The 22,070-nt window shown below is 45.1% G+C and overlaps 3 protein-coding genes across 5 annotated transcripts; 1 reads left to right on the top strand and 2 right to left on the bottom strand.

Annotated features, from left to right (window-relative positions):
- Position 1: 1 nt before the first annotated feature.
- On the top strand, positions 2–8,460 carry FBXW2 (F-box and WD repeat domain containing 2). Of its 3 annotated transcripts, none has more exons than XM_072985178.2 (8): positions 2–141; positions 1,272–1,377; positions 2,033–2,450; positions 3,680–3,874; positions 5,039–5,172; positions 6,072–6,158; positions 6,774–6,943; positions 7,587–8,460. In XM_072985178.2, the coding sequence occupies exons 3-8, from the start codon at positions 2,243–2,245 to the stop codon at positions 7,873–7,875; spliced, it is 1,083 nt and encodes a 360-aa protein (XP_072841279.2). In that variant the 5' UTR covers positions 2–141; positions 1,272–1,377; positions 2,033–2,242; the 3' UTR covers positions 7,876–8,460. The 3 variants fall into 3 exon arrangements, with proteins under 3 accessions (XP_072841279.2, XP_072841277.2, XP_072841278.2); XM_072985176.2 differs by having other exon boundaries at positions 1,941–2,450; XM_072985177.2 differs by lacking the exon at positions 2–141 and adding an exon at positions 939–1,077 and having other exon boundaries at positions 1,941–2,450.
- Positions 8,461–10,308: 1,848 nt separating this feature from the next.
- On the bottom strand, positions 10,309–17,387 carry LOC110082964 (uncharacterized). Its single transcript, XM_078382840.1, has 2 exons — positions 15,236–17,387; positions 10,309–15,091 (listed from the first exon to the last, which is right to left on the bottom strand). Exon 2 carries the CDS (start codon positions 13,138–13,140, stop codon positions 11,836–11,838), a length of 1,305 nt encoding a protein of 434 aa, XP_078238966.1. The 5' UTR covers positions 13,141–15,091; positions 15,236–17,387; the 3' UTR covers positions 10,309–11,835.
- Positions 17,388–18,013: 626 nt separating this feature from the next.
- Positions 18,014–21,511, bottom strand: LOC110082931 (uncharacterized). The gene has a single exon (XM_020800908.3). The coding sequence runs from the start codon at positions 20,291–20,293 to the stop codon at positions 18,986–18,988; it is 1,308 nt and encodes a 435-aa protein (XP_020656567.3). The 5' UTR covers positions 20,294–21,511; the 3' UTR covers positions 18,014–18,985.
- Positions 21,512–22,070: the final 559 nt, after the last annotated feature.

The following is a 22,070-nucleotide window of genomic DNA, read 5'->3' as shown; positions in this document are numbered from 1 at the left end:
CTTCCGGAAAGGTGAGGAAGTGGTGGCGGGGAAGGGAGAAGGAGAGCGAGAGAGCGGAAGGAAGGGGCCCGGAAGTGACGTCAGGTGCTGGCGCCGGAAGTGCCTGCGGTAGAGCTTTTTGCTGGGACCTGGAGGCAGCAGGTGAGACACCCCCCCCAGCACGGACAGGGGGCGGTAGGGGCCCCCAAAAGAGGGGAAGCAAAGGGGGGGGGCGACCATTGCCGGGAGGGGCGTCGGTGGAGGGGGTCAGAGCGGGGAGAGGGGGCAGGACCTCTTTGGGTTGCCATGGAGACGACCCCTAGAGGAAGGGGGCGGGCCTTGGAGGCAGGGAAGGTGGGGGGGTCTGATGGAGGAGGTGTTTGGGAATGAAGGGAGGCCTTCAGGCAGAAGTAAAACAGGTCGGGCTCGAGGAGAGTGGAGGTAGCCTGGGTTTGTGCGTGGTGGGGAGAAGAGGGGGCGTGACATTGCTTGGTTTCATGTTTTGTTTTTACTCCCTTGGCTTGGGTGGCATAAATACTGTACATCTGGCTTCTCTCCTGCCTACGTTTTCTGCACCACAGCCCTGCGAGGTAGATCAGGCCGAGGGGAGAGGGGCTTGCCAAGCGTCTCCTAGTGAGTGTCGTGGCTCAGGAAGGGTGACTCGAGTTTTGGGAGTTCAGTTCCCCCCACTGTGTTGCCTCCTGGGAGAAAAGCCATCCTGGGTGGCCTTGGGCCAGCTGCACAGACTCAGAAGTAGGGAAGGGAAAAACCAGTTCTGAGTCTTCTCTACCTGGGAAACCCTGGAAAGGGTCACCAAAAGTCAGAAATGACAGCACACAATTAATCAAGCTCTCGTATGGTTGAGTGAGTTGGGATCAATAAGAAAGGACAGTGCGGAACGGTGATAGGATAGTACTTTTCAAATATTTGAAAGGCTGTCCTACAGAGAAGGGGCAAGATCTGATCTCGATCATCCCAGAGTGCAGGACACGCAACAATGGGCTCAAGTTAAAGGAAGCCAGATTTCGGTTGAATAGCAGGAAAAACTTCCTAACTGTTAGAGCAGTACGACAGCGGGACCAGTTACCTCGGGAGTTGGTGAGTGCTCCAACACTGGGGGCATTCAAGAGAAACTTAGATACAGTAATTATCTGGCAGATCTGCTTTGATTGTATTCCTGCGTTGAGCAGGGGGTTGGACTTGATAGTCTTGTCGGCCCCCTTCCAACTTCACTTTTCTATGATTCTATGATCTGAAGTGCCTTCAGCCTGTCTCCTGTGTTTTTGTTACAGGAGAAATGGCCACAGAGGAATTGCAACCCCTCTTGGGTTCTAAGGAGCAAGACGGACACTGGCAGTTACCTGCTGAGCAGCATTCGAACACAGACCATTATTTAAGGTAAGTGTGTTCTTTTTTCCCCACCTGGTTCTGATACCCAGAGAACAGTTTGTATGGGCAGGTCAAGTGGAAAAGAGCCAGTGTTCCACTTTGTCCATTTCTTCTGCTGCAAAATGAAGTCTTTCACCCACTTATAAAGAGGACAGATTAGTCTAAATGTCCCCCTACTCCATAAATCTCATTACTATGTCCCGCAGCAATAAGCATTTTGTGCAGGTGGCACACTGTGAAAAATCAGTTCAGGCATGTGTTTTAGCTGCTGAATTCTACAGAGTTTCTTTAAAGTTGAAAATCCCAGTGAACATGAGGACTAGCAACTTGTGTTATTCCATAGCTGGAGGGAGATTCCTAGGTTTCCAAAAAGACCTCAGGATTTTTTGTACTGAACTACAGAGCTTTCTCGTTGTCTGTTTTTGGTTTTAAATATTTGCCCTGCCAGGTCCCGTTACCACCACAGGACAGAGTGGTAACTGCAATTGTATTGATTTTAAAAAAATAATAATATAAATGCTGTTGATGTTTGATTCTGCCTGGAACTAATGCTGTGTTTTGATGCACCGCAGGTAAATGTGTCCATAACCTTATGGAGAGAAAGGACTTTGAAGCATGGCTTGATCGTATTTCTGTTACGTTTCTCTCTCTGACGGACTTGCAGAAAAATGAGACGCTGGACCATCTGATCGGCTTGAGCGGGGCGGCCCAGCTGAGGCATCTCTCCAGTCACCTGGAAACGCTCCTCAAGCGGGATTTCCTCAAACTGCTCCCGCTGGAACTCAGCTTCTATTTGTTAAAATGGCTCGACCCTCAGACCTTACTCACGTGTTGCCTCGTCTCGAAACAATGGAACAAGGTCATCAGTGCCTGCATGGAAGTCTGGCAGACGGCGTGTAAGAACCTGGGCTGGCAGATCGACGACGCGGTCCAGGATGCGTTGCACTGGAAGAAAGTCTACTTGAAGGCCATCTTAAGGATGAAGCAGCTGGAGGACCACGAAGCCTTTGAGACCTCGTCCCTGATCGGGCACAGCGCCAGGGTGTATGCACTTTACTACAAAGATGGACTTCTCTGTACAGGTAGGAGCCAACGTCTGGAGATCCGTCCCTGGGACGACCTCAGGGAGCAGAGTGAGGCCCTTCTGGTTCCAGAAGCTCAAGAGGGCCGTGCTGAGTTAGGACTTGGAAAGGAGTCCGACTGAGGTTCTGAAAGAGTTCAGGGGTAGAGTTCTTGAGTTGCATGCATAAGGTAATCTGGTTTGCAGTCGCATTTTTGCTGCCTAGCAAGCTGTTTTTCCCCCTGAGTCTCATCTGTTGGGAGAATGAGACCAGGGGCAGAATTCTGACACCTTCCCCCAAAATCAGCTTTTCTTGCCTTTGTGATTTTCATCCTTTAGCCCACCGGCTGCTCTTAGCTGTCAGAACCCCTGGCTGTTCCACGGTAGTTGGGTCTTCTAGAAATCGAATCCCCACCTGAAGCGGGAGGGGGTAGCTTAGTGGTTGAGGTCTCTGGCTGGAGAGCCAGCGGTTTTGGAGTTTGATTCTCCCTCCTCCCCACACACACACACACTGGGCCTCCTGAGAGAAAAGCCAGCCTGCGTAGCCTGGGGCAAGCTGCATCGTCCCTGGGTGGCCCTAGAAGAAGAGACGGGCCGACCACTTTTGAGTACTCTCTACCTGCAAAGCCCTGGAAAGGCTTTGTGAATTAAACATCTGAAGGTTGGGAACTAGTGCATTCGTGCATTGATTAAAAACCCTCTTATTTTGCAGCAGCAGAAAAACGCCAGTACTCCTTGAAATGGTCTCTGTTCTTTCTGATTCTTCTTCCCCACCCTCTTCTTCCTCACCATTCAGGCTGCCGGCGGGGGGTGGGGGACATGTTCCTTGTTTGCCCCATGAGGTTGGATGGTCCAGTTGGCCGTTAGTTAGGAGGGACCCAAATGCCCAACCTTTGGGGAGGGTTGCCGGCTGCATCTCTGCATCAGCCCCTGATCTGGGCAGTCCTCTTGATCAGAGGGAGACAAGCCTGCAACTGTGAACTCCTACAGAAACACCACAGACACCCTCCTGTGTGGAATACTGGGAACGGTACAGGTTTACATCATGTAAAAATGCATTGTTTTGGCTGTTAGCAGAGGGACATGGAGAGATTTAACGCAGAGGAGCCCCTTAGGTGGGCAGTTTTAGGCCAGATGTAACATGAACGCCGATCTTGGAATGCCGCTGGTCTGTGGGTCAGGTTTGGCCTTGCAGCTGTCCCACGCCCCACCTGTTGACCGCCTCCATCTTTACTTCCTCCTCGGCCGCAGGTTCGGACGACTTGTCTGCCAAGCTGTGGGATGTGAGCACCGGGCAGTGCATCTACGGGATCCAGACCCACACCTGCGCCGCGGTGAAGTTCGACGAGCAGAAGCTCGTGACGGGCTCTTTCGACAACACGGTTGCCTGCTGGGAGTGGAGTTCGGGGGCCAAAACCCAGCACTTCCGAGGCCACACGGGAGCAGGTGGGTTGGGGACTCCCTAAAGGAAAGGGTGGAAACCTTTTGGGCTCCGTCGAGCGATGCCCAGATGAGGCTCATCTTTAGTCCCACAACGTCCCTACTTTTCATGGCAAACAGCTTCATCCCTAAGGATCCTCTAGTCCTTCCAGATGTTGTTGGACTTCAGTTCCCATCAGTCTCAGCCCATTTGCAAATAGGCTTTCCAACAGCTGCTGTGGGGCTGTGAACCGCCCCTCCCAGCCGCCTCCCTTTCCTCAACCGTGGCCACCCGCTTTTCCTTTCATGCCATGATGAGGTGACTCGTGGCCTTTCGGGTGCCTGACAACAGCTCTTCTCATCATCCCTTCCTCCTGCAGCGGCCACAGCTGGTCAATGTTGCAGCCGGGCAGAGCCTGGCGGGCCACAAGCTGCCTATCCTGGCTTCAAAACCTGTATTTGGCCCATGATGGGGCAAGGAATGCTCACATTTTAGAGAAGCCACAGGGAGACAACTGTGGGGTGACTGAAGCACTCCTTGTATACGTACATGGATACATATTCCCACAATGCACATGTTAAAGAATTGTAGGTTTACTCGTGCTGTTGAGTCTAGTTTCATTCATTCATTCATTCATTCATTCATTCATTCATTCATTCATTCATTCATTCATTCCACATCAAGAAGCCCACTCACTTCATAGTCACCCAACTCCCTGGACGATGGCTGAAATCAAGGAAAAGTTTCTGCGCACATTTCTTCTTCTTTCTTTCTTTCTTTCTTTCTTTCTTTCATTCATTCATTCATTCATTCATTCATTCATTCATTCATTCATTCATTCATTCATTCATTCATTTATTTATTTGGTTTATACCCCGCCCATCTGGTCAAAAAGACCACTCTAGGCGGCTTTTTGACCAGAAGCTCTGACTGCTTCTGGTCAAAAATAGTCTTAATGGTCTTGACATTTTCATTCATTTTTAATTTTCCCTATGTTTCATATAGGCCCATCATTTTACACGGTGCACAGCTCTGATACAAACAAAGAAAGGGAGACTTAATATATATTGTACCCCGTTTTTGTCTTTAAGAGGACCCAAGGCAGCTTACAATATTGCCATTAAAGGAAATGGAGAGATGCTCCACCAGTCTTTTCCCCCCCAAAGCTCCTTTTCTGTCTCTTTCTACAGTTTTTAGCGTGGATTACAGTGACGATCTGGACCTCTTGGTCAGCGGCTCAGCAGATTTCACTGTGAAAGTCTGGGCCTTGTCCACGGGAGTGTGTCTGAATACGCTAACCGGACACACAGAATGGGTCACAAAGGTAAGCCGGGCAAGTTCCCTTTCCCCTGGCCGTGATCTGCTGGTTGCAAATTACTCTGTGTCTTGTCTTGCTAACGGCTTGGACTGCTCTGTGTTGCAGAAGAGCTAGGGGTACATAATAGATGAACTGTATTATGGTGAATAACCCAAACTGTGTTTTATAGTTTTATCTGTTGTGAACTGATGTGGGTCTCCGATGTGGGGAAAGGCGGTGTATAAACAATATAAATAAGTAAATCAATATTTAGTCTTTTGTGCAAGCACTGTGCATGTTACAAGAGGGCGGGTTCTGGCCTCAGTGGTCTTCCAGTCCAAAATTTGACACAGACAGAACAAATGAAGGAGGATGAGGAAGAGAAACCAGAAGGGGGTAAACAAGAGAGCCATTGGCAGCTGCTTCAGATGCGCATGCGTTGGTTGAATTAGAAGCAGGCAGGAGAAGTCGATTGGAAAAAGGATAGATCCCATTCTGAAATATACACCGTTGAAGCAGCGTTAGATGGAGTCAGACCCGCTCGGGGTGGCTGGGCCAACAGCTTCCAGAATCTTTTGCGCAGATTTCCTGCCTGCCTGAGAACGCCGGAAGAGGAGGAGTCTCTAAACTGCACGGCGGTCCTACAGGAGCGAGACAAAGCTTTATGCTGCAGACATTCACATGCTGTTTTGTGGAGAAGGATGGAGAGGGTGATGCCAAGGTCAAATAAAGAGCTTGGGTTTGAGGGTGGAGATGAAGCATGCCTCTCCTGTTCTCCTTGGCTTGATTTTAATCACGTGTCAGAGTAGAATAGCTAAGTAGGCTGTTTGGATGTATCTGACGATGACGTGCCATGCCTCCGAGCAACCCACAGGACGATTTGTCTCACGGGCCTGTCTTAATCCACCCTTCCATCCTTATTGCAGGTGGTTTTGCAGAAATGCAAAGTCAAATCTCTGATGCACAGCCCCGGGGATTACATCCTTTTAAGCGCAGATAAATACGAAATCAAGGTACGTATGGGCTCGAGACTACGATGTCTCAAGGAGGCCATAGTCTCATGTTAGTCCTACAGAGGAGGGGCAGGATCTGTTCTTGATCATCCCAGAGTGCTGGGCCACATAATAATGGGCTCAAGCTAGAGGAAGCCAGGTTTCAGCGGAATATCAGAAAAAAACTTCTCAACTGTTAGAGCAGTGCGACCATGGAATCTGTGACCTCGGGAGGTAGTGAGCCCTCCAACGCTGGAGGCCTTCAAGGGAAAACTGGACCATCATCAGCCAGATCTGCTTTGATTTGGGTTCCTGCCTTGAGCAGGGGGTTGGACTCAATGACCTTAGAGGTCCCGTCCATCTCAATGATTCTGTGATTCTGTAAATGCTTTCAGTCAAGGAGCAATTAAAGGTTTGGAAGGTAGAGAAAATTTTAGCAAAGTATGTGTACCTCTCATCTTGTTAAAGCTGTGGTTCCCCAGTGATTCTTGGACTCAAACTCCCAGAAGCCTTCACCGCCAGATGTGCTGGCCAAGATGTCTGGGAGTTGCAGTCCAAGAACCTCTGGAGACCCAGGGTGGTCTCAAGGCTTCCCAGGTCCCTCATCTCTTGTTCTGTTTTTTTATTTCTTCCCAGATCTGGCCGATTGGAAGGGAAATCAACTGCAAATGCTTGAAGACCTTGACGGTCTCCGAGGATCACAGCATCTCCCTCCAGCCCCGCCTCCACTTTGACGGGAAGTACGTCGTCTGCAGTTCGGCCATTGGGCTATACCAGTGGGACTTCGCCAGTTTCGATATCCTCAGGTGACGCTCTGAACGGGAGGCTGAAGATAAAAATCCGTATTTCTCTGTAGAAGTCGCTGAATTGGTTGCTGCTGTTCAGTCCTCCAAGAAAATTGAACCTCAGGCTCTTTAGGTCTTTTGGGTTTTTGTTGTTGTTGTTGTTGTCGTTGCTCAAGAGGTGTTTGTGAGCTTCAAAGAGGAGGGGAGGGAAAATAGAAGGGGCGGTGGCCACTAGAAAGCCTTTTGACAAATTTAGGAGGCATAGCCAAAGATGTCTCCACAGTTTGGATAAGGAATTTGTAGGCAGGGGCATGGCCTTCCAGATGTTGGGTTGCAGATCTCATCATCCCCTTGCCGTTAACTGTGCTGCCCAGGGCAGATGGGAGTTGTAGTCCACTAACACCCCCCCTTCCTGCTGAAGCTCTGTTCCCCCTGCCCCACGAACCTGGTGCCTTCAAACATACGTCGTTCCCCTTTGCTTATCAGGTTCTTGCTTGTCAGACACAATAGGAAGATCTAACATCCAGAATAAATTTCGATGGCGCAAATTTCTAGGACGACCAGGCACCATATCTGAAAGGTTTTTTTTTTTAATGAACTTGTTCTCCAGATTTTATTTTTGCTTCTCATCTCTTCCCTTTCTCCGCCTCTCTTTCTACTGCAGGGTTATCAAACCCCCCGAATTTGCAAACCTGTCCTTGCTGGGATTCGGCGACATCTTTGCCCTCCTGTTTGATAACCACTACCTGTACATCATGGACTTGAGGACCGAGAAACTGATCAGCCGTTGGCCGCTCCCGGAGTACAGGAAGTCCAAGAGGGGGTCGAGCTTCCTGGCTGGAGAAATGTCGTGGCTCAACGGCTTGGACGGTCAGAACGACATGGGCTTGGTTTTCGCTACCAGCATGCCGGACCACAGTATCCATCTGGTTTTGTGGAAGGAGCACGGCTGATGCAGAGAATGAGAGATGGGAGGAGGATGCGATGTAGCTTTTTTTAAAAAAAAAAAAGAACCGAAAGAAAGACGCATCTCTGAGACTGCCAACGATGGCTCGGGTGCAAAAGAAATTTGCATGAACCAAAGCTGTACATCTTAAGGGATCGTATCATGCAGTGCACAAATATTTTATTGTTTTCATTTTTTCTAGGTCCTTTGGTGAGAGAGAGGGGAGGTGCGGGAACGGCAGCAGATTGGTGGGTGGGGGGGACAGGACAGCTGTTTGTTCTTTTCAACCTGATGCATCCCCAACACACTAGAAGCCTCCAGCACTATCTCGTGGTGTCTGTGTTCAAACAACATGTCGTCAACCATAGTGCTCCAGGGCGGGTTTGGGATTTTTCTTTTGGAGAGTCCGTTCAGAAGAAAGGAGATCTCAAACGTCTTCTCTCGCCCTCCCGCTAAAATGGCTTGCTGGAAAGGGAACCGGGAGGAGGTGGTTATTAATCTATTTTCTTTCTCTCTTTTTTAAAAAGAACATATTCACAGCTGTTTTGAAATAGTTTGATCACTATTAAAATGGACTGTGCTGGTTTCTTTAGGGCTGGTGTTCCTTCTCTGCTCTTGTCTCATTCCATTTCTTTCTCTCTCTCACACACACACACATCCTCTATGCTCCGTACACTTGGGAGAGGACCTTTTCTGTACACACATTTTTCTCCCACCCTTCCCCACGTAAATCTCCCCTTGATGCAAGAGATCACACAGATATTTGTGTAGTGTTTTATTGACGGGATCATAGAGTGGATATGGCATTCGGGATTTGACAGAATTCCAGGAAAGGCGTTCGGTTCTGCTGGACAGGGAGCAGAAGCCTGGGAAATCCACCCTTGATCTCATGGAAGCCAGCAGGGGAAGTTTAAAAAAAGAAAAACGTAGGATGCTCTGCCAAATATACAGCAAACTCTTGGGCCAGGTTAGAACGATAGCCTTTGTAATGGACTCGTCCGGCGAGCGGACGGCTCAGTCTCTCTGTGGTCTTCTCCCGCAACTACAGGCAGATTGAGGCTTCTGTTGGAATAATCAAGACAGAGGACGCCCTAAATCAAGTGTGTCAAAGTATTCCTTCACAGAAGAATGTCTTGTTTCAAAATTTGTCAGGAAGAGTTTGAGGTTTCGACGCAGAAGCAACACATATAGCAGTGAAATGGAGAGCTTTCCTGCCCCCCGAGGTTCTGTGGGTTTATTTTTGAGAGGGGAGCTGAAGCCGAAATGGCTGGCTCTTCATTCGATGCTTGCTATCAAAGATTGCGCAACCATATTAATAAAACAATCTACCTGGTTTAATGTGCGGTTGACTGAACACTTTGGGGGTTGTGTCTTGAGCCTCTCTGGGGACAACGCTGCCCAGTATTTCTGTGTTTGCACGCCCAGAATTCAGCTGTTGTTGTTTTTCAGCTGAAGCGGAGTTAAAAATGGCAGGACTGTCCGGTGGGAGTGAGAATCTAGCGCTATGCATGGACTCGATCAATGGATGCCAGTCTTGATGGACTCTAGTTCCATTGGCCAGGGTGGCTGGGGGATTCTGGAAGTTGTAGTTTTCAAAAAGAAATTCTCCCAAGTTCTGGAGGAATGTGTCTGTGATGAGTCAAGCTGTAAATGTGGATAATTTAGAATGCAACACAGGCGATATAAAAGGGGAGGGGGTTGGATTCCTTCATTGTATGCTAATGATTGTTTATCTGTTTCCTTTTAAATAGACCCTCCAGAGATCATCCTTGATGAAGTGATTCGCCGGGAAGTTACTTTGATCAGGTCAGACTAATTTACTAATTAGTTTTCCACAACGCCAACCCCCAAATCCTGTTCATCCTCTGACATATTAAGAGGAGCAGATGTGATTTCGCTCTGCTCCCTTTTCTCCTCCCCAGGGAGATAGACCAAATCCAAGCACAAATGACTGGTTTAAGGTCATCCACGGAGGTTGGTAGCCAAGGGGGCTTTGAAAACTGAGTTTGTCCATCGCTGCTTTGTGACACACTCCCCACGGGCTGCGTGGGGAGGCAAAATAGGTCTCCCTAGGTTGGCTTCTGCCAATTCAAAATGTTCTGAAGGGCTCATCGGCAAAATAACCTGGTGCGAATCCTGCCCACCCCTGCTGTTCTTTTCTGTACAGTTGGGACTCTCTGGAGGCAAATGAGAAAAAGCTCAGGGAGTGCTGTTCAGACTTAGGCATAAATATTGGATTTATTCCAACATGATATCAGACTTGGATGGTGATTTCCTGGCTTCCTGGACACTCTGCCCATTCTGTTTGATACTAGATGTACCTTTTTTTTTTTTAAAGGACAAAATAAATCAAGCTGGTAAATAATTAAGCACGGCTGTATTGCTGAAGATGCAATTACATGGAATCTATTTGTCATTAAGTGCTCTGCTCTCCGGGATCTTTTGTTGATATGAAATAATTCTTAAGTCTTCTGTTGCAACAGTGAATATCTACTAATATGTTTGGGTGATGTGATGGATTGGATTTGGCCCCATATCCCAGCTGAATCTGTTACTCTGATTTTGTCGGGCCGGGTTTTAGTCTGAATTTCACAAGTCCGAACTTTCCAAGAGCTTTCCAAGGTGCGGAACCTTGAGTTCTGCATCTTGAGCATCTCATGAAAAGTTCGGATTAAAGCCCGGAGCGAATTCATCACCAACCTTGTCACTAGCTTCTGCTTAGGAAGGAAACACAGAGCACCTGTTTCGAATCCTAACCTCTCCAGTTAGGGCTGGGAGAAGTTCTTTTCTGAAACTCTGGAGAGGTCCTATCCAGTTGGTTCTCCTCAAATGCAGAGACTTAAAACTACCATCATAGGATAGAAAGTGAGGATTTTGGAATGCCAGAATCTGGAACAGCTGACATGTTAATTTTCTTGCTAATGTGTTAATTTTTTAAAATCCCATTTTCAGAACTTCTTAGGTCACATGTCCAAATCAAATTGCTTCCCCCCGCCCCCAAGATCAGATTTCTAAAACAGCTCTCTTCTGGGGTTTTACACAACATTGGGGGGAAAAACACAACTAAGACAATGGGTCCTCCTGGATATTATCACTCAAGGAATGTAGTATTCAAGACAGTGTAGTTTAACAGCAAACAAACAAGTGTTTTTCACCAAGCAGAACAGTCTTGAACTGTGGAACTCCTTGCATCTGGAGAGAATGAAAGGAATCTTGATTTTAGATGTCCCTGGGACTCTTGACAAAGGCAGTAGAGACAGACCGTTGTAAGGTTTAGTTTGAGGTCTTTTGTCGACTAACCCACTTTTAAACCCATTCTTTTCCCAACTTCATATCGCATTACATTGGAATATTTTGTTAGATCTGGCTTTGCCCCAGCACCCTGATCTCATAACATCTTTATAACCATTGCCTAAATAAGTCTCTCACACGCCCATCCCAGTTTCCATATTCCTTCGTAAGCTTTAGCTGCGATCTTTAACAGGCGCTAGGGAGAGAGATTATTGTAGAATCATAAAATAATTTTTTGACTCTTCCCCTAGCTGTGGCTGTAGGTGAAATGCCGACATTTCCATTTTGACACAAAATACAGTGTGATCACAACACCAGCTTGTGGTCTGTGACCCCTGAGCATCCTGGCCACTGTCAGAAATGAGATGTTAAAACAGGGGCCACTGGGTTGCTGATAAATTTTTTCATGTGCGCATAACTTTTGCCAAAGCAAGACAAATATGTGGTTCTTCTAACTCCCGTTTTATATCTCAGATGAGCGAGAAAAAACACAATAGGATGTGTTTGTTGTTTTTCTCCCTCCTAGCTTAAACAGCAAAACTGTGCTGGATTTGCTTGCTACTCCTCTATGTGTGCAGGTACTCCCATCCTGTCTCTGACCTTCCCAAGCCTTTTCTTGAGTTAGCATCCAAAGAGAGAAAACAGTCTCATTTTCTTGAGCTCATTGCGTTGGAAGTCACAGCATTATTTCCCGTAGCACCTGATTAACCCTGCTGATCAGTGCTGAATGATACCTCCAGAGTGTTGTGTCCCGAATTAAAGATTCCCTGGGCAAACGAGGTTGTAAAGGGGTCCGGCAGTGATAAACCAGAGCAGTCTCCATTGGGACTTCCACGCTGTCTCCGAATGCCTGGAGGACCGAGTGGACGGATGTCTGGATGACTTTCCTGGGATTGACGATCATTTTCCGTGGATTGATGACCTCTTTCCTATCTGGTTCCCGGAGAACATGCTGCAGTATGTTGACTCCGGGAACGGCCTTCCAGGACGGGACGTCGACAGGCGAAGGGGTAAAAATGGTCTTAGGAAAGATGTGGTTCTCAAAAAGGAAAATGCCGCTTCCTGGATTTTGCTCCTGAAGGCTCTCCATCAGGGTCTGCCAGTTTGTGTATTCGACGGGCAGGATAATTTCATCCACGTCATTCAGCAATACGTACTTGCTCCTGTACATATTCCGATAGATGCAGTCATTTAAGGCCGCAATTTGTCCATAGTATCCAATTTGTGTTGTGTCCCCTGGGAAATTCCATTTCCTTGAAACGTTGAGGTAGGATGTGATGGGCCAAGGAATGACCTCAACTGTCCCTTGGGCCACGTAATAATCCAGGACTTTTTCCATTTGCTGGCTGCAGTTGTTCCTGTAGATCATAACCTTCTGCATCCCAAGGATGGTGTACATTTCCATACTTTGCACAAACTGAAGCACGTTGTTATAGCCACCGAACATCGTAGAAATGCACACCGTGAATTCCACGGGGGATTTCTCGAGCCTGCGGTTTTTAATCTCAAAGCGTTGCAACCGGCCGGCTTCTCCTTTCGGAAACGGGTGCAGCGCTACGTAGCGAGGGTGACAGTTGGCAGGTTCTACGCAGATAAAGTCCGCTGCCGCATATGGGAATCCAAATCGGTCCGAATGGACATCTATCACTGCTTTGGAGACGTATATTTCATTGCTGTCCGGACAGCAGAACCAACAATACTGCTCTCCGACCTCCGTGTGATGTACGATTCCAAGAACCCGAGTCAGATTCTTTACCCTGTTGTCAAAGTATGCGGCAATCACCAAAATCCTGTTGTTTCCTAAACTCGAGATGGATTTATTGGCGATGTCACCATTGCAGACGCCATCCCTTTTCAGGATCCCTGTTTTGAGCAAGAAAGGTTTTTTCCCTGTTTGGGAGTAAAAAAGCTTCAGCACAGAAACAAAAGCCACCAGGCACATTCCTGCGGCTAAATAGGTTTTTCTTTTGAAGCAGATCATCGTGTTCCAACTTGGGCTTCACCCTGGCATGTGTTCCGTTAATGAACCTGTGAACAGACACAAGGAAATGGAGTCAGGTCAGCCTCGGGCACAGAGAACAGCTGTCATTCATTTTTTATGATAGGTAAATTTGGTCATGCATATTGGCTGAAATCCTATTGCGTAGCTCTGCATGCTCTTCACTGGTGACATCATTGGCGGCAAATTGTCGCTGGTTAAAGGGGATTTCGGGATGCATGCAACTTGTACAAATGTGACAATGTTGTGTGTACCCCAAGATAGCCAGAAGTGTGGCCTTTGATCAGCAGGAGTTTGCTTTTGCTGCTGACATCACTACCAGTGCACAAGCGGTGTGGTGCGAGAGGATTTCAAGCCGTATCTAACACACGATACAGAGCAAGGACAACTCTACAGATGAGACCCAATCTGTTAACCCACGATGTGGCATTTTTCTATCATGGACGACTTCATCCAAGTAGGACCCATTTATTTTGAATGGGCCGTTCAGTGTGATTTCCTCCTTCTAAAATTACTATCATTCTGAGATTATTTGCCAGCTGCTAAAATGAGTCTAGTGGTTAGATACCTCAATGGTTTAGGTATCTGGTTGTGGAGCCAGAGGTTGGGAGTTCAGTTCCACCACTGGGCCTCCTGTACGTAGAGCCAGCTCGTGTAGCCTTGGGTAAGCTGCACAGTGCCAGAGCAATCCCAGAATGTTAAACCACTTTTGTGTATTCTTTACCTGGGAAACTGTGAAAAAACTCTGTAAGTCAGAATTGACTTGACGGTACATGAGTATTCTTACTAACTCAAGTCTGGAAGGGTCGTAGAATCAAACCTTCCTGCCAATGGAAGATTTAAAGAATTGGTATCGTTGTGCGTTTTAAGGCTGTTGTCCTGCGTCCCCAGACATCTCTTTAGGAAAGGTGACACCAAAAGATAACTAACCATCCTGCCCACTTGAATACTTTTCCACAAGCTATGTTTGGCATAAAGTGGGAGGGATTTCCTACGGAAAAGAAAGGAATCCTCTATTTGAAGGGCGATTGTCTATTTCCGGCTCAAGTGGCCACCTTTATTCCCACCAACATTTACAAAATGTCATCTTTTTTCGCAAGAGTCGATGGCTACCGTTCATTCTTATGGGGTGGACCGAAGCTGTACGTACAACATTACAGGAAGAAAGACCACCCGAGGCTTGAAATGAACTAATTACAAATAGAACACTTTATTTATTTCTATTTATTCAACTGATATACTGCCCATCTGGCTTGTAGCCACTCTGGGCAATTCATAACACAAAAGTAGCGCAAAAAGAATCATTAAAAAAATCAATTATAAAATAGAATACAACATAGCCATTTCAAACAGTAGAAAATACATTCTAAAAAATCCGAGTTTAAAATAAGATGTGTTCTAAAATGCCTAAACATTTAATCAGTAATGCCTGTGATGGATTCCTTTTTACAACAACTTAAGAAACAATAAGATTCAAACCTAGTAAGAGTCATTTTTTGGTACAACGATACCCATTTAAGTTCTCTAGTTACTTAAAAGACGTGGAAGGTCAGTATGTAGAAGTGTTTTGTACTGGTATAAAATGAGATCTTACTCAGGGTTGAGGATGTGTGGATCTTGTCTGTCTATCACATGAGCCTTAAGGATGATTGTGTCGTCCCCTTATAGGAGGCTGACCCTGCTGTAAGGCAGAAAGAGCTGGGGGGCTCATACAAGAGGGGTGCCGTCTTACCCTTTACTTCAGGCGGCAAGATCTCTCGGGACGGCCCCGACGGGGGGGATTTGCTAGGAGCACTGAATTCCACTTCTCACGTCATGTACCAACGTGAGGCATCTTAGTAGGTATAACATGCTGTCACGTTTTATTTTAATTTAAAAGAATTATTTTTTTGCTTTTATCGTTCTAGAGCAACGATTTTATCGTTTTATCGACCTAGAGCAGTGGTTCTTAACCTTTGTTACTCAGGTGTTTTTGAACTGCAGCTCCCAGAAACCCCAGCCAGCAGAGCTGATGGTGAAGGCTTCTGGGAGTTGCAGTCCAAAAACATCTGAGTAATAAAGGTTAAGAACCACTGACCTAGAGCATCAAACATGCAGAATTATGACCCAATTTTTTAAAAAAAAAATACTGTAAAGGAGTAATAACATACAAATCCACAGAGCAGGTAGCAGCAGATAAATAATTGTATATAAATCAATAAAAGTTCAGTAAAACAACCAACATTCAGCAAAAGTAAAAGTTTGCCGCTCAGAGTAGACTATTGGTCTAGATGGGCAGGGTATAAATCGATAAATAAAATAAAATGAAATGAAAACAGGCCAACACATCACCTAAACAGACTGAATACCTTCTTTAAAACCCTGGTGTTTTGGCCCTGTACACACGTTCTTAGAATTGTTGCAAATTTAAGCAAAATTAACTCTCGGATTTTTTCATAGTCTGTTTATTTTCTTGAACTAAGAACAGAACACAATACCTGCTATCCGGTAACTCAGGACCCTTGTGAAATGTTTCGGTTTCTTTTCCACATCGCTTCCCCCACTTTAGGGTGGGGAACAAGAAGCAAAAAAAACCCCCAAGAACAAGCTTGTTTGAAAAATACAGAATCCAAGAAAACCACGGCGGATGAGACGTCACTCTTCCAACATAATTCCTTGAAGACTTATTTTGTTTGAAGTTACATCTCCCTTTTTCCAGCGAATGGTTGACTGTTTGGAATTTTGACCCATGAATATGGTTAGGCATCCGTTAAAAAAGCAGAACAGGCAAAGAAAGTTGAATAATGAGAAGATTTGAGAAGTCTTGAAGGCACCATGGAGTATCCATACTCTTTCCGACAGGAGCACCCGCATGGTATTAAGTTTCAAGCTTTCTGGAAAGACAGGTTCAGGCAGTTTAGGACAAAAGCACATGACCGCCTAATTCCGAAGGGAGATCTGGCTGAATGTCTGCAGCTGATGGGAATGTTGACGGCAGAGAGAGAGAGAGAGATGGAAAGACTAGAGTGAGAAAAGTGACTCAGAGCTTCTGGGTTATAAACCCACCAGGAGAGAAATAAGCTCTGCCAAAACCAAAATTGAACTGGTTGCCCTCAATAGAAACCAGGTTTTCTTCCTTCCTTATCTCATCAATGTGTTGCCCTGGAATGTCCTGACTCAGTGGTTAGGTTTTGTCATGAGTCGGATGATAATGAGCAGATTGATGCGTGGTTAAAACAAGGTACCGTTGCTTAGTGGTGTTGCATCAAATCGTGGAAATAAAAGTGTCAACTTCAAAAAGGATAGATTGCTACACCGTGTTGTATTTGAGGCTGCCCTTGAAGGCTAACACAGAAACGTTAGTCAGTTCAGGAAAAAAAATACAGTTGGCGAACTGTTGAGTGGAGCAGGTCAAAGAGTATATCTGGTCTTGATTTGAGCATTTTGGCTTCACTAGTGTAAACCCAAACTCCACTTCCTCTGGAAATCAATCAGCGTCGCATGCCAAGGGTGTATCCTGTACTGACGCATAGATCCACCCTGCTCCACCCTACTTAGCTCCATGGGAGTCAGGAACAATTAACACATTCCGGATGCAGGTTTGACAGTCACTCCATCACCAAAACCTAGATTGGGATCTCGTTGGCGCTTACAAGCACAAAATGCCAAGCCAGTCTTAACTTGTCCTGGGTTTCAGTGTGGAATTCCTTTCACAACCTCAGGAAAAAACAAACAAACCCTCAAACTGGGGTATCTCTGTGGGTTGCAACGCAACAATGTACATCCATTGGGTGTAAATCTCTATAGTTGCTCGTAAAGTTGAAGGAGGCAACTGAGGTTGTACGCCATGTCACGAAACCAGCGTGTGAGACCCAATGCCCATGACAAATTCTTAAGGACGGATTTGTGCAAGTGGACTTGCTCCAGCTGAAAGGGTATTCGGTTGCTGGACATCCCATCCATTGTTGTTCAGTGGCACATTTGGTGTGCCGACTCAAAAAAAAAAAAAATCACAGTGCCTCCCACCTTTCTGAGGATGTGAGCTCCACACTCACAAAAGGACTCCAGAAAAAATACTTCCAATTGCCAGCTAAAAAAACTGGGGAGCCAGAGGCCTTCTGCAGTCAGAGCAGAGCAGATATTACTCTAAGAATACTCTGATAATCTAAAGGGATTAATGGCATAATTAATAGTTTTATACCCTGTTTTCCCGAAAATAAGACCTAACCTGAAAATAAGCCTTAGTATGATATTTCAGGATGCTTGACATATAAAACTTCCCCAAAAATAAGCCCCAGTTAAGTGAATCCCCGCCCTCCACCCTTGTGCAGCAACTAGAAGAAGATGACAGAATTGTATTTGAATAAATGTACTGTAGATTGTTGTACATGAAAATAATAAAACATCCCCTGAAAATCAGCCCTAATGCATTTTTGGAGCAAAAATTAATATAAAACCTTATCTTATTTTCGAGGAAACACAGTATGTAAAGCTTGTCTTTGTTTCCGAGAAAGGACAAATACACCCATTTTCAAATGTACTGTTACTGTTGTTTCTGATTTCCAAGTTACGAATTATTGATACATACCTATCACTAACAAAATTAGTTGACAGATGGAAAATACAGGAGGAGGTTATTGTTAGGTGATGCCAACTCACAGCTTATTTAAGGGGACCAAATAGGATTTTTAAGGTATGTGAGATATTTAAGGAGCCATTTTATTAGCGCCATCCACCACCACCTACTCATGACTTCCTGTGGTTGAGTGGGGATTTGAACCCTGGTCTCCTTTATCCCAACCTGTCACTCTATCCTCTATGCCACCTCAGCTCTCACATAAGATGTGCATCAACGTATAGATTTGTATTCTAATTATTTCTTTTTTTAAAAAAATGGGTTTATTGATCTAAATTGATTCAATCCAAAATGAGACATTAAACAATCAGCAGACAAAACTTTTGCTGAATTGCATTTTGGGTTGATCTTTCCTATCCACACATTCCTCAGTTTGAATAAAACTTTTAAGTAACAGTTTTGAACAGTTTTAATACAGCACAATAGCAAATTTAACGAGTAACAATACAATAACAGTTCTGAATGGTTTAAATAACTGCCACTGTTGGAACATGGACAAGAGTAATTACTATTTCGAGACATTGCATCCAAAGTTAAAACAACTGTGATGACATCTAATCTTTGGGAGGAAATTAACAACAAGAACATATTAGCATTTCAGTATTAGGGAGAGTCTGTATATTAATTAATTGTCTATAAAGTTCTCCCCAAGGACTCCTTGGATGTGAGAATGACATGTTGTGTTGTCTTCTTTATCTTGAGATACAGATGTTCCATTTTGTTGAATATCCCATGAAAAGCAGTGGCCATTGTCTCTGTACTGTATTAACTCATTTTGTTTCCTCTCCGAGTTCTACTCTTTGGCTACGTCCATCTGCGTTAAGTAGATACGTTAAGTAATTCTTGCATAATAAGAAGGCGGGTTATCGTTACAGAACAACAGAAGACTGTATGAAGGAATCGTTTCAGTATGTTGTCCCGTCTCCTCCATGCCTTTTGCAAGCACTCCAAAGTTTAGGAATTGGGGAACAAGAAGAAAACAAACAGACAAAAAGTCCGAGTGGGAATTGCCCCATCATTGCAGTGAACCGTCATCTACATACAAAGCAGAGAATTGGTGTAACAAGCACCTCACGTGGAAACATCTTTCTGCATGTTGTATATGATGGCCAAGGTCCAACAAGAACTTCGCCGATTCTGGCTAACGAGCTGAGCAGATCTTTAGTGTCTTTGTTTGAACATTATATATTTGGTCTTTTCCCTTTTTTTGGCTTATAACACTGTATGCTGTAGAACTCTGTTGACGTTCCCGATCAATGACTTGTTGTATCTCCAGAGGGTTTTGTCCTCAATCAAAGATTCTCTCGGCAGATTTGGTCGGTGGGGAGCTCTGCAATGGTATATCAAAGCCACATCGCTCCCGACATAAAAGCTGCTCCCATACGACTTGAGGACAGTGTGGACCGAGGTCTGGATCACTCTCCTTGGATCTACAATCATTTTCTGTAGATTGAAGACCGTGTACCTCCAAGGTTCCCTCAGGACATGCTGCAATATGTTAATCCCAGGAACCGCATTCCAAGACGAGGTGTTGAAAAGATCATTTGGCATGAAAACGGAATTGGGGAAGATATGGTTCTCGAAGAGAAACACCGCACTGTGGGGGTTTTCCCTCTGAAGGTCCCGCATCATGGTTCCCCAATCTGGATATTTCACGGGCAGGATAATTTCATCGATGTCATTCAGCAGGACGTACTTGCTCTTGTACATGTTGCGATAGAGGCAGTCATTAAGGGCTGTAATTTGTCCGTAGTACCCAATGTCTTTGCCGGCCCTTTTATGATGCCAGTAAGGAGAAACGCTAAGGTATGATTGAATTGGCCAAGGGATGACTTCCACGGTCCCTTCTGTGACATAAAACTCCAACACTTTTTCCACCAGTTGACTGCAGCTGTTCTTGTAGATGACCACTTTCTTCGCCCCGAGAATTTTATACATCTCTATGCTCTGCACCAGCTGAAGGACGTTGTTGAACCCTCCAAACATGGTGGAGATACAGACCGTGAATTCCATCAGCAAACTCTCCGTGTCACGGTTTTTTATTTCAAACTGGGGCATTTGGTCAATCTTTCCGTGACGGCTCCAGTGCACTGATACATAGTTTGGTGCACAGTCTTCGGGTTCTGAGCAACACAGGTCTGTGGTGCCATACGGGAAATCGAACCGATCCGAATGGACATCGATTTCCGCTTCGGAGATGCGTATTTTCTTACGAGATGGGCAGCAAAACCAGCAGTAAAGGTGCTGGACATCTCTGTAGTGAACTATTCCAATCAGCCGGACAATGCTTCTCCCGTTCTGTCGTTTGTCTGCATAGGCAGCAATAATGAAAGTTTTGTTATCTTCTAAGGGTGTGATACTACCAGTAGCAGAAATTCCTTTGCAGAACATTTTCTGGGGAGTACTGGTGGTTTTTTTCTGGAGGTAGGAAAAGGTCACTATAGAAGTCAAAATGGTGATGGAAATTGCAACCTTCAAGTATGACATTTTGAAAGAGGACGGCCGCCTGGGCTGCTGCATGGTGATGTCTTCAGTGGGATAATTTACTGCTGCCTAGAAGACCACAAATAGAGAGAACATATTAGAGAACAAATACTTCAGCTTTACTCCGTTACCTCTTTTGATGACCCTAAAGTTGGCATGTTAGACCCTCTCAAACATGTCAGAATGGTTGCAATCGGTTGTTTTTTTTCGCAGTGAAATACCAAAATAAGCCAGCATGTTTCAAAAAGATGCCAACATGTTAAAAAGCTGTAGCACGCTATACAGTTTATTCAAGTGGAAGAAGGAGGGAATAAGGAAATAATAGAGCAATCCTATATGTGTGTGATCAGAAGAAAACCCCGTTGACTTGATTAGGATGCAATCCCAGTTAACATATGCTAACACTGTTGCTGATAAATATGGCTTACATTTATATTCACTAATAAAGTATGAAATAAATAACTCATTCAGATCAAAATATTTTATTATATTTAAAACTACCCTTTACATATTATAACCAAATAGTCTGGTTTAATTTGTCAGCCTCTAATTTTTCCCTCTGGAAAGTAATGTAGTAAAGAAACTAATAGATAGCAACTGGAAACTGCTTTAAGGAAATTGTATGTGACCATTGGCTGACAAATCACAGAGGTGTAACTTAAGCACACACTTATTTACATATTTGAAATTATTGGAATTTAATGGGGAGTTGCATGTGGATGTGATAAGTCCCTTGCTGGCTTTTTAACTCATGAACTTGTATGTTTCTTTATGTGCTGGGAATGTTCAATTTTGGTTATTTTCATCTAATTTTTTTGTTTTAAAGAATTTAGCAGAGCCAAAATGGTAAACCATGCTCAAGCACTCGAGCACCCTGGAATCAACTGGATAGCATGTAGTAAGTAAATTAATTACCTAAGTTATTGATCAATCAGCTTCCGGTAGGAGACTAAAATATATGTTCCCTTTGTATTCAGAACATGTTATGTTGGGTCATACCAATAGCTGTTTGACATATAAAATAGACTTAACTTTCACAAGCGGTTTGCTGCCTAAATACTGGCTGGTTGTTGTTGTTTAGTCGTTTAGTCGTGTCCGACTCTTCGTGACCCCATGGACCAGAGCACGCCAGACCCTCCTGTCTTCCACTGCCTCCCGGAGTTGAGTCAAATTCATGTTGTCAAATTCACTTTGGTGACCCTGTCCAGCCATCTCGTCCTCTGTCGTCCCCTTCTCCTCTTGCCTTCACACTTTCCCAACATCAGGGTCTTTTCCAAGGAATCTTCTCTTCTCATGAGATGGCCAAAGTACTGGAGCCTCAGCTTCAGGATCTGTCCTTCCAGTGAGCACTCAGGGTTGATTTCCTTCAAAACGGATAGGCTTGTTCTTGCAGGTTAGTGCAAATCAAATATGTGGAATTTAGACTCAGCATCATGCTGTAGTTTTGACATTTTATTTGCCACCAGCTGAGGATCTGTCTATTCTCCATATGTACTGGGGCTGGGTCATTCTGGTGCAATGTGATTCTTGTTGGGTTTTCTGAGAAAAGATCAATATGAGTACCTCTCTGGAGCGTTTGCTTCGGGAAGAGGATGCTGAGTACTGGCCTCTGATAGCCTTTTGACAAAACAACAACAAACAAGAGGGCAGGGGGCCATCCTTCTATCAGGCCCCAGTGCTATAGCAACAGCTTTAAAAGGCCCATAATAGACCAACTTCTTTATGAGAATAACTGGAGGAAGAGTTGAAAGATTGACCCAGTTCTTCCTGCCCTCCCTTTGACTTATTTGGCTCCTTTTCCATATTTTTTATT

Source organism: Pogona vitticeps, chromosome ZW-PAR (assembly GCF_051106095.1).
Source record: "Pogona vitticeps strain Pit_001003342236 chromosome ZW-PAR, PviZW2.1, whole genome shotgun sequence".
Taxonomy (NCBI): Eukaryota; Metazoa; Chordata; class Lepidosauria; order Squamata; family Agamidae; genus Pogona; species Pogona vitticeps.
Note: the sequence above shows the minus strand (reverse complement) of the source record. Positions and strands in the feature narration are given on the sequence as shown.